The 23,702-nt window shown below is 46.1% G+C and overlaps 1 protein-coding gene across 3 annotated transcripts in view; it reads left to right on the forward strand.

Annotated features, from left to right (window-relative positions):
* Positions 1–23,702, forward strand: part of LOC147111463 (Krueppel-like factor 5) — a 72,832-nt gene that overhangs the window by 22,807 nt on the left and 26,323 nt on the right. For 2 of the 3 annotated variants that reach the window (XM_085998485.1, XM_085998486.1), the window contains exons 2-3: positions 4,167–5,034; positions 19,902–19,961. In XM_085998485.1, the coding sequence (XP_085854611.1) occupies positions 4,167–5,034; positions 19,902–19,961 (928 nt within the window). The remainder of the gene's footprint in view (positions 1–4,166; positions 5,035–19,901; positions 19,962–23,702) is intronic. The other variant, XM_085998487.1, reaches the window with a different exon arrangement.

Raw genomic sequence — 23,702 nt, forward strand, 5'->3', positions numbered from 1 at the left:
GTGTCTAGGTACAACCATTACCATATAAAGGGTATTTAGAAGTTTTGCTAGGAAATGCTCAGTTTCTAAACAACTTGCTTTGAAAACCCATCCCACTGACTGCCTGAGTATGTTTGGATTGTGGTATATGCAATATCTGCCATATTAAGTTTTGAGGTGTAGTCTTTAGATTTTTTCTGAAGCTGTGATTTAAAAAATTGTTAGTTGCAAATGGTGATGTGGTGCTTTTGTTGAATTCGTAGTTGTCTTTGAACCTTCCTTGTATATGTGCATGAAGTGACTTGCAATTTCTAATGTGACGGTAATATCCTTTTACTAATTGTGCAGAACCAACATTTAAGCATCAACCATCTCTCTTCGGATCAAGCTTGTATAAAATTCTTTAACTTGTTATAGAAAATAGTGCTATAAAGAGTTAGTGTAAAGATCTGTTTTCCTTAAAGTCTGCTTGTATTTTGCAAACAACTAGGATTACATTCACTTGAAATCATTCACTTAAGGTCTTGAACTGTGAATGTAATCCTTGGGGCTTTAAGATCAGAGTTACCCAATCAGCTTATGTACGGGGTATATTCAACACTTAAATTCCCGATCGCCGTGCAGTAATTTTTTTTAATATACAGGGGGTTTGCATCCATTAATATCAGAAGTCACACAACACCAGGTTATAGTCCAACAGCTTTATTTGAAATCACAAGCTTTCGGAGCGCTGCTCCTTCGTCAGGTGAAGTGGAGAAATGCATAAAGACACAGCTTATATAGTCAGAGAATCATATCTGACATGATTCTCTGACTATATAAGCTGTGTCTTTATGCATTTCTCCACTTCACCTGACGAAGGAGCAGCGCTCCGAAAGCTTGTGGTTTCAAATAAAGCTGTTGGACTATAACCTGGTGTTGTGTGACTTCTTACATTTGTCCACCCCAGTCCAACTCCGGCATCTCCACACCATGTCCATTAATATCAGTATTATACCGATGTCAAATTCCTGATAATCAACTGAGGAGAAAGAAGTGGGCCGCTTTATATTCTAAAAATCCCATAGAGTGAAACCATGATTTTATATTTTTCTCTTCGCTGCTGTGATTCACAAAGAGCAAATTCCCAGTACTAATTTACAAAGGTGGTAGCACAGACACTATACAAAATGCAAGCTTTATAACAGACCATACGTAGTATGATGTACTTTCAGATTGAATCTATACTGCATTTCATTCCAGGCATTTTTTTTCTGTTACGATGCATTTATTGATCAGTAAAACAGGGAATCTAAATCCTACTCTAGACGACCTGGAGATCCGCGCACAAGTATCTGCAACTGGTGTCTAATATAGCTCTATGCTATGTGAAATCAGCTCAGAATGATGGTTCTGTTCTTCCTCTCATGCGGCCTATACTTGACCTTTTCCCAGGGTGGCTTAGTTGAGATTGGGAACTCGAACTCCAGGGATTTACAGGCTATTTCTTTCCACTCTGGGGCAGTGCCTCTATGTCTAGAAATGATGCCTAGCACTGTTGGGTTAGCTTGAGGAGAGATTGGGTCGATTGAGCTTCTACTCGCTGGAGTTTAGAAGAATGAGAGGGGATCTCATTGAAACTTACAAAATTCTAACAAGACTAGACAGACTAGATGCAGGAAGGATGTTCCCGATGGTGGGGGAGTCCAGAACCAGGGGTCACAGTCTAAAGATAAGGGGTAAGCCATTTAGGACTGAGATGAGGAGTAATTTCATCACCCAGAGAGTGGTGAACCTGTGGAATTCTCTACCACAGAAGGCAGTTGAGGCCAATTCATTAAATATATTCAAGAAGGAGTTGGATAAATTTCTTAAGGCTAAAGGGATCAAGGGATATGGGGAGAAGGCAGGGACAGGGTACTGAATTTGGATGATCAGCCATGATCGCATTGAATGGCGGAGCAGGCTCGAGGGGCTGAATGGCCTACTCCTGCTCCTATCTTCTATGTTTCTATGTTTGTGCTTGTAAAAAGCAAAAACCGACGTTGAGACCTGTTGTCCACAGTTAATAGATGGTCATTTGTGCGCCACCTAAGTTTCAGTCTCGAAGTCTCAAGTTCGAACCGAGTTGATTTTCTGGCCTAAGCCCAATAGCACAGGAGCAGAACGGATGCGGGGGGGGGGGGGGCAAAATCTGGCTAAAGCCACGTATCCCAACGGCACTTTTGTGCTGAACATGATTTTCTGGCAGGCATTTTAGACCAGCCTAAATTGGTCCAGTTGAAGATGAGCCATAGCTTCATTTAACTGTATGAAGCCTGGTGAGATTGTCCATCTGTCGAGAATGGGATTGAGCTAGATGCTCACTTTGCCCATCTACAATGGACCTCAGGAGCGATAGACCTCTTCGTGGCCAAGGTTTATTAAACTTTGCCTTTTTATGAAGCGCAAGCTTCCGTTCTTTTTTTAAGCGCTGCGGATAATGTTCACCTTGGTTTTATTTTACTTTTCTGTCGTCTTACAGCGTGTTTAATTGGAAACCGAACTAGCTGAATGCTGTCTGCTAATTCACTGGCAAACGGATAATAATTGAAAAACTCACAGAGCAAAGAGAGATGAAAAATGGGACATGGAATAACTCGCCATAGAATTTTCACAGGTGCTCAGGGAGATGCTAGTTCAGATCAGTGATGGGGGGTTGGTTTTGAAGTTGCCCTAGTCACAGTATTTCATGGTTGAGTGGTACAAGGTGAAGTGAAACAGGCCATCAGGCACCAGTGCCATAACTGTATCTTAAGACCCCGGCGCATTGACCAGCCAGTGACTGAGGACAACTACCTCCACAAGCCTCTGGTCAGCGCAAAGCTCATTGTAGATCAGTACCATTTGATGGAAGGAAACTTCCATCACCATCAACAACTTGCATTTATATAGTGCCTTTAACGTAGTAAAACGTCCCATGGCTCTTCACAGGAGCGTTATCAAACAACATTTGACACCGATCCCACATAGAGCGACATTAGGACAGGGGCAACACTGTGCTGACGGTGAAGATCACTTCCTCCCACAACTTTTCCACCACCACATCCTGCTGTCCTCTCGGGAGGGCATCTTGAAGTTTCAAGCAAAACAGTCCTCCTCGCACACATCTCAATGCACAGCAACTCTGCTTTGCCAGCCATGAAACCGGGGACTTTGGGCACTGCATCCCTTCCATCAGTTGATAGATTCCATTTCCTGCCTCTGCATTTATTTTGCCAACCATATTGTGCCCCTGGAGACTTTGGAGAGGCTGAATTATGCAGTGGAAAGCTGTTTGCGTTGCCCCCATATGCAGCTACTTACCTTTAGATGGTGCATTCTCTTGCTTTTCCCAGCAACTGTCTAGCGCTTGTCATTTCTTGCGCCACCTCTTTGGTAAGCTCCCAGAGCCGGGCTCAATATGGGCGGGGAACTTGGCGTGATTATGTAATTAGAGCCAATCCCGGGAGTTTGTCATGAATATGTAACTAGAACCAATCCTACAAACTCCTGGGTGATTAGTCCTGCTGGAGACCGGCAAGTGTTGCATTTGGATGCGATTGATTTGCTGGTTTCTCTGGACCCGAGGAAAATCCATCCTAAAGCCTTTCAGCATTCAATATTCAGCGACCAGAATTTTTTCTTTTTCAAACTGGTAAAAAGCTTAAACTTCAAGGATGGAAATTTTAAAAAAAAGCAGTTGTATTTTAAACAAGATTTAGTGGAATGGTGCAACAGAATCAGTCATCTTGAAACCGAATGATGAGTGTTCATTTTCACCTCCCTGAAGTCTTATTAATGTTTAATGTAATTTGACAAATAACTGAAATGCATATATTTTGTAACACTACTAAGATTATCTTCCCAAACCTGCAGTTCTGATCGTCTTTCCAATATTTCAGCAGCGAAGTTGAGAAATGAAACTGTCTGCATCTCAAAACAGCGGCTGCTTCTCGGCTGTAATTTTAAAATATTTGGTCTGGGTTAGCAGATTTTTTTTAGCGGGTTTTTAAAATGCCACGCCTTGTAAGAAGTGATATTTTTGTGTCTCGGCTGTGCTTGATTTTATATTGGCAATTCTGCAAGTGAGGACAATTTGAATGCACTTTGTTCGTGTATATTTTTCAATTGTGCCCTTTTTGTACTTTTTAATGCTTATTGTGTGCTGCCTTTTACTTTTCATACAGACTAGGTGTGAGATGGAGAAGTATCTTTCACCCCAGCCGCTGCCAATCCCAGAGCTGAAGAAGTACAGAAGAGACAGTGCCTCGGTGGTGGACGAATTTTTCCAGGACGAGAGGACCTCGCCGTACAGCGTCAACATCAACGTGATTCTGCCCGACCTCACTTACCTGCGAACTGGTCTCTATAAGCCGCAAAGACCACCCATGGCTCAGCCCCATTCAGAACCGGTTACTGTTTTTACCCAGGAGAACCGAACAGTTACGACCCAGGCCCTGCCGGAGTTCACCAGCGTGTTCAACACCTCGCAGTCGACCGATGTCAACACCGCGTTTATCAAGCAGGAGCTGCCCTCACCCGAAATGCACCTGCCTGCTTCCCCGCAACAGGGTCAGTTGTACCAGCTACTGAGCTCCCCGGACTTGATAAGCATGCCCGGTAACACTCCTCGTGCGCAAGGTAACGCCGCGTGTATGAGCAACCTTGCCAATGCTTCCGTGTCGACAGGAATGACCGGCATGAACTCGCTGGCTGCGGTGCATCCGCAGACGGTGGTGAAACACTTCCACTCTATCTCAGCAGGCATGTTTGCAGTGCCGGCGCAGTTCTTCCCGCAGCAGCCTACCTACCTGCCACCCTCGCCACCAAACTCCGAGCCCGGCAGCCCCGACAGGCAGCCAGAACTGCTGCAAACTATGACGCCACCTCCATCGTATGCTGCCTCGATTGCCTGCAAGCTGGGGTCACCCACTGCAACCCATGCCCTCCCAGCGACCTTGCAAGTGACGCAACAGAGCATCACGCCGGCTAAGTTCAACCGCAGAAACAATCCGGAGCTAGAGAAGAGAAGGATTCATCACTGTGACTTTCCAGGTATGTTGTATAACTCTAAAAATAATTACATAGAACGTACAACACAGAAACAGGCCATTCAGCTCAACTGGTCCATGCCGGTGTTTATGCTCCACACGAGCCTCCTGCCCCCCCTCTTCACCTCACCCTATCAGAATGTCCTTCTATTCCTTTCTCCCTCATGTACTTATCTACCTTCCCCTTAAATGCATTTATGCTATTCGTCTCAACCACTCCATGTGGTAGCGAGTTCCACATATTAACCAATCTCTGGGTAAAGAAGTTTCTCCAGAATTCCTGATTGGATTTATTAGCGACTATCTTATATTTATGGCCCCTAGGTTTGGTCTCCCCCCCCACCCCCCCCCCCCCACAAATGGAAGCGCCTTCTCTGAGGAAATGGCCAATAGTCTTGGCCTTTATTTAAGAAAGGAGTTTTAAATTAAGTTAAAGTGTAATAGTCAAAGTGGGAACGATAATTATGTTTAATGCTCTGCCAAATAATAATTAAAGTACTACTGTTTTGGAAGATTGCTAGTTGACAGAGTGATGAATTTCCTTTAATGGTCTAGTTTTTCATCAATAAAATCTTATTTGTAAAGGAGGGTTTCTTGGTAATTAGTGAATGAGAATGGAAATCCTTAGGATTTAGGATGGCATCATCACAGTACAGCTGAACGCTGTTGTAAACAATTTGTGGGCCAGACATTGTTGCCGAGATGTAGATGTACATATTGACACGATTGCAATTTACTTGCATTAGAATTACATTCAGAATCCGAGTGCGACAGCAAACAATCAACAGTGTCTGCTCAACAACTACAGGCTGATTTCCTGCCCCCTTCAATTCCCTTCAAAAACCACTTTGACTCCCTGCCTCTTTCGCTGCCATCACAGACTTCCCGAAAACCTACCTGTTCGACCCTGCCTTTTGTTTTCCTCACTTCCCCTTCTCAAATGTTCCCCGGCTTTTGCTTTGTAAAGCACTCAGCTATTTTATTATGCAAAGAAGTGCTTTATAAATGTATGCTCTCATCCTGCATTACTGTTGAAAATGATGCTATATAACAACGCATGGTAATTTGCAGATATATAAGTGAGGGTGTTATGCAGCTATACAGTTTCTCACAGTTTTGAATTGCTTGCTGGTAGGGCTAAGGTCATTCTTTGGTATGAGGTTCAGATCGTATGGTGGGAGAGGAGAAAGAGATGGAGGATTTGTTGGGTAGTGAGTGCTGCCTGTGGGAGGTGAGGGAGCAGTAGGGAACTGAAATCTGCCTATTCAGTGGAAGTCTGAGATCCCTTTGATTGGTGGCTTAGGTGGGTATTAAGACAGCAGGAAGGGATTGATGTTTTCTTGACTCCTAGTGCAGCTTGCAGCACTTGCTCTGATTGACAAGTGTCTCACAGATATTTTGCCTGAGTGTTTCTTGTAAAGGGATATTGGATTGTGCCAAAGCTCACGGAGGCAGCTCCTTGCTGCTGGAAGACACGAGAGTGAATAGGTTTCATTACTCTGCTGCCAGGTAGGCTGAGCAGGCATGAGAATGTATCTAGGGGTTGGTAAGGCTGGGTATTGCTTGCAGACTTTCAAGATCTCTATCCAGAAGGGCTGGAGGAAGGGGTAAGGCCACAAGTTGTGTCGGTGTCTACCCTAAACAGTGACTACACTTCAATTCTTACTATTCTTTGGGTAAATACATTTCTCCTGAATCGCCCATTGGATTTATTGGTGACTATCTTATATTTATGGCCCTTAGTTTTGCTCTCTTCCACCCAAGCAGAAACATCTTCTTTACATCTACCCTATCAAACCCATTCATAATTTTAAAGACCTCTGTTAGGTCACCCCTCAGCCGAAATGCAAGTCCTTTCCTTTCCTGTAGTTCCTCCAGCATTGAATTGATTGAAATGTTCAGAGGTTGTGTGGAGTAAGGTATAAGCAGTGAAGAATTTTGAGCTAGTCACAGGTGGAGGCCATGCCAGTCAGCTTGAGCTCCTGTTCCCAAGATTTAGGGCAGCTTTGTGCATATAGCGATGACCAAGAACAGAGGCAGGAGATACCCGGGGTGGGGAGTTCTTGTTGCGGAAGCCTTGTTCTGACAGGGTTAGTTTGGACTGCATTTTAGGCAGCCGACCTTGGAGGTAGTTTTGGATCTGGACATATGGGGGTGGGGGCAGAATCCTCTTGGATAATGTGGAACCTGGCAGTGAGCCTCTGCAAGGACAGGCTTCTGACGCTATTAGTAAAATTATTTTATGCCCTAACAGTTATCTGAGTTCCTTCAGTTTACTTCACTTGTAGTGGACCTGGCTTGTCTGGATAATCAAGTAAAATGGACCAAAGCTATAATTTTTCAAGTCAACTGCATTAGAACTAATACATTTGATTGCTTAAAGTGGACATTTCTTTACTTAAATTGACTGTAGTTTCAGAAACTGGGATGAGAGGGTTGTTCTATGAGGAGAGATTGAGTAGATTGGAGTTTAGAAGAATGAGGTGTGATCTCATTGAAACATATAAGATTCTGAGGGGGATTAACAGGGTAGATGCTGAGGGTTTGTTTCCCCTGGCTGGAGAGTCTAGAACTAGGGGGTCATAGTCTCAGGATAAGGGGTCAGCCATTTAAGACTGAGATGAGGAGGAATTTCTTCACTCAGAGGGTTGTGAATCTTTGGAATTCTTTGCCCCAGAGGGCTGTGGATGCTGAGTCGTTGAGCATAATCAAGGCTGAGATAGATAGACTTTTGGACTCGGGGGAATCGAGGGACATGGGGATCAAGCGGGAAAGTGGAGTTGAGGTCGATGATCAGCCATGATCTTATTGAATGGCGGAGCAGGCTCTAGGGGCCGTATGGCCTGCTCCTGCTCCTAATTCTGTTCTTATAAGTTAGACACGATTTGACTGTAATCCAGATAATCGGGAATCACATTGCTCTTTGTGTTGCTAATGAAATTGAGCCCATTGCTTCTCCTTGAGCTCGTAATCTGAGTGTGCAGCTAGTAATCCGCCCACTCACAGGTTTGACTAAATGCTTCACACCAGAAATTATGAAGGTGACAGATCAACTAAATCTGACGAACATCTACATTGGTGGGTCTTAAAGGCATTTTTAAAGATTCAGTATAGTCGTCATTATGAAATCCAGGACAGTTCTGGTTACAATGGACTTCGGTTTAAGCAGACAAATCAGCTCTGATCTATGCGGAGGCTTGCACTATTTTAACAATTAAATGTAACATTTAATTACTACCATATGTTCTCATTTTATAAAGATAAAGTAAATGAGTACCTATGAACTGTCTATAGAAAGGACTATGAAGATGACTGGTTAAGTCTCACTGGTTTTTGAGGATTAGGTGTGTCTCTTTTCACAGAATCACAGAATCACAGAAACCCCACAGTGCAGATAGAGGCCATTTCGGCCCATCGAGCCTGCACCGACACATATCCCACCCGATCCCCGTAACCCCTACACCAACACATATCCCACCCTATCCCTGTAACCCCACGTATTTAATCCCCCTAACACTAAGGGTCAATTTATCATAGCCAATCAACCTAACCCGCACATCTTTTGGACTGTGGGAGGAAACCGGAGCACCCGGAGAAAACCCACGCAAACACGGGGAGAATGTGCAAACTCCACACAGACAGTCGCCCGAGGCCGGATTCGAACCCGGGTCTCTGGCGCTGTGAGGCAACAGTGCTAACCACCATGCCACCGTGCTGCCCTTTTAATCCGCTTAAAATGTTTTTGTACTATTTCAGGATTGTCGGCATAACATAGCTGATTTTATTTTTTATGTGAGTGTAATAATTGATGCAACAAAGCATCTAAACATCTGTCATGACTCAACTCAGGCTGTAGAATACTTTTGTTTTTTTCAACTTTTTTCTCAGCAATTTTCTCCTCTTCTCATCTCTCCTGAAGACTGACTCCTTACTGGGGCCCCATGGGTGCTATTCGCCCTCTGGTACCTTCACAGCCAGCCATTGCTCATACGGCTGGCTTTGTTACCTCTAGATTTGACTATTCCAACGTACTCCCGGCTGACCTCCCACGTTCTACCCTACGTAAACTTGAGGTCCTCCAAAACGCGGCTGCCCATGTCATAACTGGCAGTAGTGTCCAGTAGTGTGATGCTTATGATACTGTGTTGGCAACCCAGGGGTTCTGAGTTTAAAGCCCACCATAGCAAGTTGGGGGGGGAATTGAACTCAATTAACCTGGTAATTTGTGGGCCAGCGTAGAAAGGTAAAATGACTAACTGGTTCACTAATGGCCTTCCTCCAGGGAAGGACATCTTCCACCCCCACCCCATCTCGTTTACTCATAGGTGTGAAGTAAACTTTTAAACTCCATTCTTTTAGTAAGCCAGACTGCAAAAGCAGTTAATATATTATGATGTATATAAACCATTTCATCTTTAAAACTCGGCTGCCCGTGTCCTAACTCGCACCAAGTCCCGTTCACCCATCACCCCTGTGCTCGCTGACCTACATTGGCTCCCGGTTAAGCATCGCCTCAGTTTCAAAATTCCCATCCTTGTTTTCAAATCCCTCCATGGCCTCGCCCCTCCCTATCTCTCTAATCTCCCCCATCCCCACAACCCCCCGAGATATCTGCGCTCCTTCAATTCTGCCCTCTTGAGCATCCCTGATTATAATCGCTCAACCATTGGTGGCCGTGCCTTCTGTTGCCTGGGCCCTAAGCTCTGGAATTCCCTGCCTAAACCTCTCCGCCTCGCTACCTCTCTTTCCTCCTTTAAGATGCTCCTTAAAACCTACCTCTTTGACCAAGCTTTCGGTCATCTGTCCTCATTTTTCCTTATATGGCTCAGTGTCAAATTTTTGTCTTATAACACTCCTGTGCAGCACCTTGGGACGTTTTATTACGCTAAAGGTGCTATATAAATACAAGTGTTTTTTGTTGTTGTTATGAGCCTTGGTAAGAGCAGCCAAACTAGTGACTAGTGGGGTACCGCAGGGATCGGTCCTAGGACCCCAGCTATTCACAATATATATTAATGATCTAGACGAGGGAACTAGAAGTAATATCTCCAAGTTTGCAGATGACACAAAGCTGGGTGGACGTGTGCGCTGTGAAGAGGATGCAGAAAAACTCCAGTATGATTTGGACAGGTTGGCCGAATATATTTAATGAATTGGCCCCAATTGTCTTCTGTGGTAGAGAATTCCACAGGTTCACCGCTCTCTGGGTGAAGAAATTCCTCCTCATCTCAGTCCTAAATGGCTTACACCTTATCCTTAGACTGTGACCCCTGGTTCTGGACTCCCCCGCCATCAGGAACAGCCTTCCTGCATCTAGTCTGTCTAGTCCTGTTAGAATTTTATAAGTTTCAATGAGATCCCCTCTCATTCTTCTAAACTTTAGCGAATATAAGCCTAATTGACACAATCTCGCTTCATATGTCATTCCTGCCATCCCAGGTATCAGTCTGGTGAATCTTCGCTGCACTCCCTCCATGGCAAGAACATCCTTCCTCAGATAAGGTGACCAAAACTGCACACAATACTCAAGGTGTGGTCTCACCAACGCCCTGTACAACTGCAGCAAGACATCCTTACTCCTGTACTCAAATCCTCTCACTATGAAGGCCAGCATACCATTTGCCTTCTTAACCGCCTGCTGCACCTGCATGCTTACATTCAGCGACTGGTGCACAAGGAGCAGCCAAACTAGTGACTAGTGGAGTACCGCAGGGATCGGTGCTAGGACCCCAGTTATTCACAATATATATTAATGATCTAGACGAGGGAACTAGATGTAATATCTCGAAGTTTGCAGACGACACAAAGCTGGGTGGGCGTGTGTGCTGTGAGGAGGATGCAGAGAAACTCCAGTACGATTTGGACAGGTTGGGCGATTGGGCAGATGCATGGCAGATGCAGTAGAATGTGGATTAATGCGAGGTTATCCACTTTGGTGGCAAAAACAGGAAGGCAGATTATTATCTGAATGGCAATGATTGGGAAAAGGGGAAGTGCAACGAGACCTGGGTGTCCTTGTGCACCAGTCGCTGAAGGTAAGCATGCAGGTGCAGCAGGCGGTTAAGAAGGCAAATGGTATGTTGGTCTTCATAGTGAGAGGATTCGAGCACAGGAGTAAGGATGTCTTGCTGCGGTTGTACAGGGCGTTGGTGAGACCACACCTTGAGTATTGTGTGCAGTTTTGGTCGCCTTATCTGAGGAAGGATGTTCTTGCCATGGAGGGAGTGCAGCGAAGATTCACCAGACTGATACCTGGGATGGCAGTAATGACGTATGAAGAGAGATTGGGTCGATTAGGCTTATATTCGTTAGAGTTTAGAAGAATGAGAGGGGATCTCATTGAAACTTATAAAATTCTAACAGGACTAGACAGACTAGATGCAGGAAGGCTGTTCCCGATGGCGGGGGTGTCCAGAACCAGGGGTCACAGTCTAAGGATAAGGTGTAAGCCATTTAGGACAGAGATGAGGAGGAATTTCTTCACCCAGAGAGTGGTGAACCTGTGGAATTCTCTACCACAGAAGACAGTTGAGGCCAATTCATTAAATATATTCAAGAAGGAGTTGGATATATTTCTTAAGGCTAAAGGGATCAAGGGATATGGGGAGAAAGCAGGGACAGGGTACTGAATTTGGATGATCAGCCATGATCGCATTGAATGGCGGAGCAGGCTCGAGGGGCTGAATGGCCTACTCCTGCTCCTATCTTCTATGTTTCTATGTTTCTAACTCAATTGTGCCATTCTCTGATGTACCACATCCAGCACTTACAGTGGGGTCACTAGATAACTCTCAGTAGCAGGACCCTGGCTATCACCATCTTGGTTTCTTAGCCTAGAGATACTGAGGCCCATTGCACTCCCACCCTGAGAGTTCAGGTTACTCAGCACAGACTAGGAATTATACTTGAAACAACATGGTCTTTATACGTGACTGGCCAGTCTTGACCCAGCAGGGAGTTAATTCTTTATTCATCCCAACTTTGAGAGAGAGTGGTGGGTGTGATGGCCCAACTGATGTAGTGATAGCCTTGTCAGCTGGTTCCACTGGGCGATACGCTGACTGCTAAAGCAACCATTGAGGCAAACACTGGGAATTTCCGCTGGAGGTTCTCCTGCTGCAGCTGTGGTGAAACCACCAGAGAAACGGCGTAACTGGCCATAAACAGTTGTGTACAGTTTCTCCAGAGTTGCCGCTGGAGTTGCTGACGGAGATGGGAGAGGCCCGTAGAAATTCTCCCCCACAATGTTTAAAGATCTTAAATTGACAGAACATCAGTTCAAAAATGAAAAAAAAATCCACATGGAGTGGTTGACGCGAGTCACATACATGCCTTTAAGGGGAAAGTACATGAGGGAGTAGGAAGATATGTTGATGAGGTTAGAGAAAGTAGGGTTGGAAGAGGCTCGTGTGGAACATAAACACCGGCTTAGACTAGTAGGGCCGAATGGCCTGTTTCTGTGCTGTAAACTCTATGCAATTCTATGTAATATGTGTCCTTATTCTCTTTGTAGATGAAATTACTGTGTGCCTTGCTTTTAGCCTCCAGTGGTGGTCTGCAGTCACCAACTATAGTGGGCCTCATGCTAAATATTAGTTGTAGCTGTCATGAATTTCTTTTTTAAATTGGGCTCCACGGTAACTTAGAAATTGACACTTCTGGGACTGGAATTTGAGCCTGTCACAGAGCGATAGCCTCTGTCTGCCACTTGAAATGTATTTGGGATAGGCTGAATCCAGTTTGAGGCTACACCCAAACTGGGAGGACTTGATACCGACACTGAGTTTAAAACACACAAATCTGTTCTAGATCCAAAACCAATGTTCCGGACCTTGACTAGCGCAGAAATTCACCAAAATTCTAAAGTAACGTAATGATAAATTGATTACTCATAAGAACATAAGAAATAGGAGCAGGAGTCGGCCAATCGGCCCCTCGAGCCTGCTCCGCCATTCAATAAGATCATGGCTGATCCAATCTTGGCCTCAACACCACTTTCCCGCTTTCTCCCCGTACCCCTCGACTCCCTTGTAGTTCAAATGTCTGTCAATCGCCGCCTTGAATATATTCAGTGACTCCGCCTCCACAGCTCTCCGGGGTAGAGAATTCCAAAGATTCACGACCCTCTGAGAGAAGAAATTCCTCCTCTTCTCCGTTTTAAATGGGCGACCCCTTATTCTGAAACTATGCCCCCTAGTTCTAGATACCCCTGATGTAAGAAAACTACTAGGCACTTGGTCTAAGCGTTAAACAAAGCTTTAATCAACTGTTTTACAACATGGAGGTCTAGTTGTGTCCTTCACTAGTTCCTGTTAAGAATGTCCTGCGCAAGCTGGGCCTGTGCCCGAGTATTTATACTCTCCCTGGACAGCGCCACCCGCAGGCCGCTCAGTATTATTTCATAAGTCTTTCTTTCATGAATGACTGATTCATGTCAACCCCCACTAGGGGAAACATCCTCTCAGCATCCACCCTGTTAATCCCCCTCAGAATTTTATATGTTTCAATAAGATCACTTCTCATTCTTCTAAACTCCAATGAGGCTAGGCCCAACCTGCTCAACCTTTCGTCATACGTCAACCCCTTCATCCCAGGATTCAACCGAGTGAACCTTCTCTGCACTGCCTCCAATGCAAGTATATCCTTCCTTAAATATGGAGACTCACTACATCATTTATGTTTCAACAGCTTGCTTTTCCTAATTGAGGCGTAAGAACACTGCATTTTCTCAAGAGATTATGACCCCCAACTGTACTGTAGCAATACAAATCTAGAGATAGTGAGGGGGTGCAATTGATCTTCAACAGTAGGGCCACATGGTGACAGTGAATCAACAGCCCTTTTACAGCCGGTCGATATTTTTTCCCATTGAAGGCAATAGAAAAGAAAATTGGGTTGGGTGGTGTGTAAAAGAAGCTGCCGCTTCGCTGTTGCCCATTTTGTGCGACCATCGAGGACCAACTTCACTCCCTGTGTGTTTATCTTGAATGCTTAAAAGGGGAGATTCCTTCTTTCCTCTTTTACTGCTCCTCAGCCACCACTGTATAGCGTCCTAATGGGAGGAGGGAACTTAAAAAAAAAAATAATATATATATATAATGGGAAAGGGCAGTCGCTCTCTCTCTTCCCCCCCAGTCGCTCTCTCTCTTCCCCCCAGTCGCTCTCTCTCTCTCCTCCAACAACAACAAGCCCTCAAAAGACCCTCGGCACCGCCGGGCACTTCAGCTAGTATATATATATAATGGGAAAGGGCACATTGAAAATACTCCTGGCCCCTCCAGAGTGTGCACTTTAAGATAATGTAATAGTGTATGCTAACTGCTTATTTAAAATATTAGCAGATGTTTTGAATACTCTTTTATTATGATTCAACACTGTTGAATTTCAGTGGTTTATTGAGCAGTGGCTTCCCCTGCTGTAGTGCTTGCTTTTTTGTGTCAATATCATTGCAGTAGGATTATATTTTTTCTCCATGGCTGTTGCCCTTCCTGCGGAGAAAACGTAAACTCAATAGCGTACCTGTTTTTTTTTCTATTCCAGGTAGATTTTTTAAGTATTTGGACTGTAGGGGGTGATTTTGCCAGCCCTGGCGAGGCGGGTTTGGAGGTGGGACTGCCGGGAAAATGTCAGAATCTGGGGGCGGGTACCCATTCCGCCCCCAACCCGCCTCCGTGCCATCTTCCCAGGAGGCGGGTACCCGACCCGTGCCAGGTCCCGTCTCCTCGAGGCGGGAAGGGGATTACAGCCACTTAATTGCCTGTTAACAGGCAGTTAAGAGGATTATCCCCATTTTTCAACCAGAGGTGCGGGCTTCCCGACGTCGGGAAACCCCGCCAGGGTCAGCGAGGCGAGCAGTGGGTCTGTGGGGGTCAGAGGGGTGCAAAAATGCGCTGTGGAGGTGAGTGATGAGTGCAAGTGTGGAGAGGTAAGTATGGGAGATGAGTGAAAAGTGATAGAAAATGTTTACTTACCTTTGTTTCTTCCTGCAGGGTTCAACAGTTGGGGATGCGGAGAGTCTCGCATCTCACTGGCAGAGATGACAGGTGGCTGCTGCATTCTCAGATGCAACAACCATCTAATTTCTGCTCACAAAAGAGGTTTGCTGAGTCTTGAATACAAGGACTCATCAAACAACCGAGAATGTCAGTGATTGACAGCTTCACAGAGCTGTCCAACGATGACAATTCATCTGTCAAAATTTTTCTCTGTAACCGGCTTCCCTTTATTTTGAAGCAAGGAGCCAGGAAAAGTGGCGGGGTGGGGGAAGAAAGAACAAAGGGGAAGAGCTGTGGTAGGGTGTGCAGGAGTGATTAACTGACAAAAGGGATGATGGGGGCAAAAAAGGGGGTGGTAATGAGACAAGTAAAGAAACAGAAGATGGGTGTAGAGGCGGTGTAAATGGTGACAGCAGAATAACAGAGGGGGAGGGACGCATGGGAAATCTGGCAATGAGGAGATGGCTCCTCGTGGCCCAGGAATGTGGGTAGGAGAAAGGTGGGTAGACCCCAGGGGTGCGGACCACCCTGCCGGCCGTGTAGCGATAGGGGATCCCCACCTCAAACACCGGTCCACGCCTCCTCCACTCCCAGTGGCTCTGGTGCAGTCATTCTCCATTACCAGCACCTGCTGGCCGAGAAAATGGGAGCGGTGTTGAACTCAGTGTTAAGGCCGGAAGGCTGTAAAGTGCCTAATAGAAAGATGAGGGGCTGTTCCTTGAGCTTGCATTTGGGAAGGAAATTTGATGCTGTTTGCACCCTCCTCCGGGACCAAACCATGGCATAGGCTAAGAAACTATTGTACATTGTGATGGTGAAAAGGGTATATTGAAAATCTTCTTTCAAGTTCCAAGGCACCAAAACTAAACATGAAATGATTAGTCACTAGTTTCAGAGTGACTTGTTTTAGTTTCGTAGCTGAGATTAAAATCTTTCAACAAGTGATGTGAACCTCCAATTGACCTGTTAGTTTCTATCGAGGCATTGTGGCTTTAGAGGAAACTGAAAGCTCAATCATTCTGTTCAATGTACTGCTTGATTCCAGTGACAGATTCCCCTCTCTCTGTCTCTCTCCCTCTTTCTTCTCCCTTATCCATCCCAAGAAATCTAGAGCCATTGTGAAATGTTCTTTTTCTCTGTAAAATATGCATTCTCTCTCTCCCCCCCCCCCGCCTTCCCCCTTCCTCCCTGAAATATTCTTGTGAGTAGCCAGAAGGGGGGAATAATAAGAGTAGAATGTTCTGATTCGAGGAGTAAGAAATCACTGGTGGCATTCACAGAAATTAAATGGCAAGATTATTGAGTAAATGTGGCGCAGCGGAATTTGGTTTTGGTGATTATTTGCATGTTCTGGTTACCAAAACTGCAACTCATCTTTGTGATTGTGTCTCCTTATAAAGCTCAGTTTGGTTATATTAATCAGATTTGTGGTACTGTACCTCCAATCATAATCTGTTGTTCCAACCAGGGCCGAGAGTTTGTTCACCTCGGCGGGTCCCGTGTGGCGGTGTCGGTGGCGGGTTGCGACCCCCGCTGCTGGCTCCATCCCGCTGTACAAAGTGAGACTTGTTAAGCCTGCCCAGCGTGTTTCTTGGCCCAATTAGATGGAGCGGGTCTGGTGACGTCATTCATGACGCATCGTGAGCCGGTTTCCTTAAAGGGACCATGGCCACCTTACTTTTGACAGTTGTGCTGTCAGCGTTCTACAGCATTGAAGTGCTGCAAACACTGACAATCACTGCACAGAGGTGCAGGGCTGCACCCAGTTCTCCCATGACTCCCTCTGTATGTTTATGGAGGGAGTCAGAGCATGCAAGGAGGTTCTCTTCCCTTCTGATGGGCGGAAGAGACCTCCCCACGAGACCAACACAGCCTGGTTGCACATTGCACAGGAGGGCACAAGCAGGGATGTCATCAGGAGGACCTAGGTGCAGTGGTGCAAACCTTTCAATTATCTCATTAGATCAGGAAACGTGAGTACAAAGCCACACTCAACCTCATCCTGCTGTGCCACTCATCACATCCCCTCACTCTGCCTTCCCTACCCTACTCCTGCACATCCTTACTCACACCAACTTACCTTGCACCTCCACCCAGCCCTCTCTATCTACATTATCACTTCCCCATCTCACTAGCCACCCCTCACACTCACCCTCACCCTACTGCAAGCATACCAACTAACAACACACAAGGGTAGCCACTTGGGTGTTTTATTCAATGTTCATGTAAAGTTTCTGTTAATGTGATGTCAAATATTGAAACCTTTATTTTCAACACTTTGTGTTCTTGGACAGATTTGTGGGAACCTTTGGAAGTGGCTTAGTGAGTTGCAGTGAATGGTGAGACATAACGGTATTCCCCGCAATGGTGATGAGTGTGAAAGGAATGGCTTGGATATTGTAGGGATGCTTTATGGTGTTGGTGTGGGGTGATGCCAACCTGGTGCATCATGTGGCAGCCAGGGTGTACAGCGTCAAGTGAAGTAAATCTGGCCATGGTGAGGCCATTCCTGGCATCCCGGGCAGCAATGTGGTTGGGTGCTGAAGCCCTGTGTCCTGTGCAGCATCAGGTGAATGCGGGGAAGGTTGTTGTTGTTGGTGCTGCTGGTGTGCCTGGTGCTGCTGGTGTTGGGGCTGATCGTGGTGGGATTTTTAGGACCAAGGTGAAACAGTGTAAATGGTACCCAGGCTGATGGAATAGATGGCAGGTGAAGTTGAGACGACTGACCCCCGAAAATTCCGGCCCAGGAAATTCTTTCCCTGCTGCTAGACTATAATTAACGGTGCAGTGCTGCCATTCTATTTGGGGCACAAAGGAACCGGCTTCACTTTGAATGTCGAGTTTACAAAGCAAGGACTAGCATCATCGAATTGAAGTTCGGAGTTGCTCTTTTACCAGACCTGAAAATTCACTGGAAGAAAACCTAATGCTGTAAGAACTCTTAGAGCCAGTCTTAGTAAGTCTTCCTTCTCTGTTGCTCCCCTAATCTGTCTACAGTTGAAGATACAGCAGAAGACAGAGGTAAAACAAAATAAAGTGAAAGGGAAGAAGGAAAAGTGGGCTCGAACTTGTTTCTACTTTGTGGCTTTTTATTGTAAGTTTTTCTTTAAAACGTAGTTTCTGGACATGACCAAAAATGCTACAGATGTATATGTCAATATTGAAAGACTTTTTAATGAGATCTGAGGTGATCTGTTTGAAATCTTTGCTCCTCAGATGAAGTTACCACTCAGTTATAATGATCAAACGTGGGACCTTTCCAAATTGATCATAACTGAACTTTTTCGTAACTGGAAACCATATGATATTGGCATTGAGTTTCCCTTTAAGTAGGAGTGACTACAGGTAGACTATCCTTTATCCGAAAACCTCGGGACCAGCCGTGTTTCGGTTTTTGGAAAATTTCGGATTTCAGAGGGTATTTTAAAGACTGGGAAATTTGTCGGGGGTGGGGGTCGGCGGGGGGTCGGGGTCGGGGGTGGGGGTCGGTGGGGGTGGGGGTCGGCGGGGGGTCGGGGGTGGGGGTCGGCGGGGGGTGGGGGTCGGTCGGGGGTGGTGGTCGGCGGGGGTGGGGGTCGGCGGGGGTCGGCGTCGGCGGGGGGTCGGGGCGGGGGTCGGCGTCGGCGGGGGGTCGGGGGTGGGGGTCGGCGTTGGCGGGGGGTGGGGGTCGGTGTCGGCGGGGGGGTCGGTCGGGGGCGGGGGTCGGCGTCGTGCGCACGACTTACGCTGAATGAAAAAACTTTCGGTTTTTAGAGGTTTTCGGTTTTCGGAAGTTCGGATAAAGGATAGTCTACCTGTACTATGAATTTAAAAAAAAATTGCAATGAGTTGAAACGTTTTCTGGATTGACGGCCCTTTTCAAATTGTAGGTGCCCTTAAGAAACAAGAATAATTGAGTCTATCTGTGAGAGTGATTGTTTGCCGAGGTTTAAATCTCAGCTGTGGCTCAGTGGTAGCATTCTTAGCTCTGAGATAGAACGTTGTGGGTACAAGCCCTACTGCAAACACATAATCCAGGCTGACACTTCAGTGCAGCGCTGATGGAGAGCTGCACTGTCAGAGGTGCCACCTTCCAGATAAGACATTAAACTAAGGCCCCATCTGCCCCCTCAGGTGGGTGTAAAAGATCCAATGAAACTATTTAAAGAGCAGGGGGAGTTCTCCCTGGTGTCCTGACCAACATATATCCCTCAACCAACATTGCTAAAAACAAATTATTTGATCAATTATCTCATCAGTGTTTGTGGGAGCTTGCTGTGCGCAAATTGGCTGCCGTGTTCCCTACATTGCAACAGTGACTACACTTCAAAAGTACTTCATTGGCTGTAAAGCGCTTTGGGATGTCCCGAGGTTGTGAAAGGCGCAGAATAAATGGTTGCTGCATTTCCCTACGTTAAACAGTGACTACAACTGAAGTCTTGAAAGGCACTATTTAAATGCTAGTTTGTGCTTTTGTTCTTTGTACTTGCAGTGAAGAAGAAAATAACCTTCATAAGTAACTTTTTTAAAAATGAGGTTTCTCCCATATTTCCTACTTGGCATAGGTGAGAACATCTTTCAAAACGCTTTACGTTGATTGCTGGTAATTTTACTGTACCTGGTTATGGAGTGATATTTAGCCTGCGTGAAGAGTAAAGTGCAGCAGTTGAATATATGCAGCTGCACATCACCATCAAAGGGTCGAAAGCAATACTGACTTAACGGTGCTCGGGTACACAGTGTTGATGAGCAGTCAATAGATGTACATGTCGAAAGTTGACACGCGCTGTATATAAAACGGTGATCCACATGATGTTCTAGTAGTTAAAAACACACCATCATATTTTTAGCATGAATGTGAAACATGCATTTAACCGCCTGTCATTCTGTTTTCTAGGTTGCTCTAAAGTCTACACCAAAAGCTCCCACTTAAAAGCACACCTTAGAACTCACACCGGTAAGAGCTTTTAAAAAAAATTCTGTTTACTCTTTTCAAAATGCCATGAGGGTATTTGGGTTTAAAATAGAGATGGTTGACAACTGAACGCACTCTCTTTTGATTTGTTTGGCACAGTGTTGTATAAGGGCAGTAGAATTCGTGCACACCAGTGCGACAAGTAGGAAATTCAAAATCAATGTCAGAAATACTGGCGGGTGTGGCCGGTATAGGCCTGGTTCACTCTTTTTTAATCGGATAATTGTTGGAGCAACAGTTCACTTTGTTTTGGAATTAATCTTGCCCAATGGTGTAGATCCAACATAACTACAATAAGACAAAATTCTTAGGGGGAAAATTCGGTTGCATTGCGCCTCCCGTTAGCACCTTAAGAGGGTGCTAACAGGACGCAAAGCAACTAGCGCCCGGGCGCGGTGCCGCCAGCGCCTCCCTCGAAACTCAGCAGGAGGTTAGCGGCGGCGGTAAGCGTTAGCGCCCCACGGTGCTGCGCCGCTGGCAATGATGTCATTGCCGTGCGCAGTGCCCCCGCTCGCGCCCCGGCCACGATCTTCGGTAGCGCCCCCTGACTTACCGCCGGATGCTATGTCCGATGGGGTCAGGGGGGCCTACCCGCAGCTGGGGCGGCGCTATTTAAAGGCGAGGTGCCGGGTGGCCATTTTTGTTGCTGGCCGCCTGCCAGCACCTGCCTCCGCTGCCGCCCCTGGCCTCCTGAGCACCCCCTCCCCTCCCCTGTGGAGCGCCAGCTGCGCTCCATGAGCCCAGCACTTCTCTCGAGTGCCAGGCTCTTTTGCCGGCACTCGAAGTTAGCGCCCCAAAGGGGGCGCGACTCAATTCTTCCCCCTTAAGGTTTTGGTTGCATGAGCCTGTAGCATTCACATTACCCATAATTTCATTGTGTTGGGTCGGGGGAGGCGTGGGGGGGGGGGGTGTGGTAGAAAGGGATGGAAGAAATGAAGAAATCAGATGAAGAAGCAGACTTGAGAGAACTTAGTCTGAGCTCAAATTCAACTCTTGCAGTAAAATGCAACCATGTTGTTATGACTGTGACTGTATTATTTCAGCAGGAATTAATATCTAGTAATGCTGCATTTTCAATATCGAGGGAGTTGAGAAAGGATGGAAAATAGCACCAGACCTTGCATGGTTCATGAGGATTGTGTTTTTGCTGCTAATACACTTTTACCAATATTACCGCTGAGGGAACCGGCTGAAAGATTCAACTTTAACCAAACCAAAGTTTGTTTATTTAATTCTCTTGGTCCAGTGAAAGCTTTTATACAGTCGGCGGGGTCGATTTTAACTCTGCCCTCGAGCTTACCCACTCCTTTCCCACCCCGATCTGACCGACTTCAATTTTAAATTGCAGGCAGCAATCGAGACCCACCTCGCGCTTGAAACGCCTTTATCACTGCTGATCAGAACGGCTCACTGGGCTGGATTTCTAACTCCTGGACGGGAAGGCGGCAACGCGAGTCGCAGGGAGGCTCGGCCGATTTTAACCGCTGGGCCTCACTAACATGCCGCTAGCCAACTTCCTGACCAAAACGGCTGGGCTTCGCATAGAATGAGCAGCACAGAAACAGGCCAATTGGGCCCAACCGGCCTAGGCCGGTATTTATGCTGCACTTTCCTTTCTCCCTCATTTGTTTATCTAGCCTCCCCTTAAATGCATCTATGCTGTTCGCCTCAACCACTCCCTGTGGTAGTTGAGTTCCACGTTCTCATCACTCGTTGGATAAAGAAGTTTCTCTTGAATTCCCGATTGGATTTATTAGTGACAATCTTATGTTCAGGGCCTCCTAGTTTTGGTCTCCCCCCACAAGTGGAAACTGACGTAAGAAAACTACTAGGCACTTGGTCAGTGTATTAAACAAGGCTTTAATCAACTGTTTCACAACATGGAAGCCTAGTTATCCTTCACTAGTTCCTGTTTACAAAATGTCCCTGAGCAAGCTGGGCCCATGCCCGAGTATTTATACGCTCCCTGGACAGTGCCACCAGCAGACCGCCCAGTATATTTCATAAGTCATTTCTACATGAATGGCACAATTTATGTCAGAAACATCTTCTCTACGTCGCCCCTGTCAAACCCATTCATAATTTGAAAGACCTCTATTAGGTCACCCCTCAGCCTTCTCCTTTCCAGAGAAAAGAGCCCCAGCCTGTTCAGTCTATCCTGATGGTTAGACCCTCTCAGTTCAGGGCACTCGGCGTAAAGCTGGCTCTTAAACTCAGGTGGCAGGAGGCCACCGCTGGGGACCCAGGGGAACAGTCCCCCGGCACAAGGAGGGAATCGTGGGCTGGGGCGGGAGGGGGGGAGAGGCCCTTGCATTCCTGCTCTTCCTGCCCCACAAGGAAAGCTGTAAATAAAAAAAATGTTTTTAAAAAAAGAAAACCCTCTTCTGGCCCTGGCTGCTGTTCCCAGCAGGTTTTGCCTGACAGGGAAGGCATCGCTGCTCCTCTACTCGGGCCTCAGGTAAACATGCCTATCTGGCCCCGATGACATCATCGGAGCTCGATCTGTAGTTTTAACAAGGACCCCGCTGTCTTGTGGTGGGTTTTGTTTGCTGCTTGCAATTTAAAATTGCAGTCAGTCCAATCAGGGCGGGAAAGGAGTGAGTAAACTCAAGTGCAGAGTTAAAATCGACCCCACTCTACACTTGAGCTTGTTGATACTGTACTTCAGTGGCAAATTTTATATTATCCCAACTACATTGAAGCAGTTTGTTCTGCTACACAACATTTGCCTCAGTCTTGTCTGCTAATAATTGTTGCTGAACCCGTTTTCAACAAATGTGCTAGAACTGGAAAACCAGTAACACTAGTTGCATTTGTTTATTCACATAAGGATAGACTAGTAAACTTGTCTCTGGGTAATTGTTTCAACTTGACCGGGATATGACCATCCCAGTCTATACAAGTGGAAACCGAACTCGTGAACCAACTTGAGTTCAGATCAGGTGTGCATTAAACAATATCTCTGCACACGGTCTTAACCTCAAATACAAATCAAAGTGACTAGGTTTGAGGATCACCTTCCTTTTTCCGCCCCAGTGCCCTGTTTACCTGTACCCATGAGCAGTTTTTTGTTATTTGTTCCTGGGATGTGGGCGTCGTTGGCAAGGCCAGCATTTATTGCCCATTCCTAATTGCCCCTCGAGAAGATGGTGGTGAGCCGCCTTCTTGACCCTGCTGCAGTCCGTGTGGTGAAGGTACTCCCACAGTGCTGCTAGGGAGGGAGTTCCAGGATTTTCACCCAGCGACGATGGAGGAACGGCCAAGTCAAGATGGTGTGTGACCTGGAGGGGAACTTGCAGGTGGTGGTGTTCCCATCTGCCTGCTGCCCTTGTCCTTCTATGCGGTAGAGGTCGCGAGTTTGGGAGGTGCATTTGAGCATTTATATAAACCACAGCTTTTGTAGTTAAAACACTAGGAGACACAGGGGTACAAACTCGCAACTGAAAAAATGAGGGTGTCGCTCACAAACAGCAATACTGACAGAATAATCCTGGGTGAAAAGACTATTTTTCAACCATTGCGATCAAGCATTCCAAACAACTTATAATTTACCTATCGTGGCCCACGTTCCTGACTTCACTTCTGCGAACCAATATTTTAACATTCAACTTCAATACCTTTTACATGACACCAACACAGGTACTGACACTAAAAGGTAACGTACAGGCTAAATAGGTATAATTGACTTTTAAATTGAATTGAAAAAAAAATTCCACCCTACAT

This window comes from Somniosus microcephalus, chromosome 10 (genome assembly GCF_052327205.1).
Source record: "Somniosus microcephalus isolate GS21.2 chromosome 10, FLI_Smic_1.0, whole genome shotgun sequence".
Classification (NCBI taxonomy): domain Eukaryota; kingdom Metazoa; phylum Chordata; class Chondrichthyes; order Squaliformes; family Somniosidae; genus Somniosus; species Somniosus microcephalus.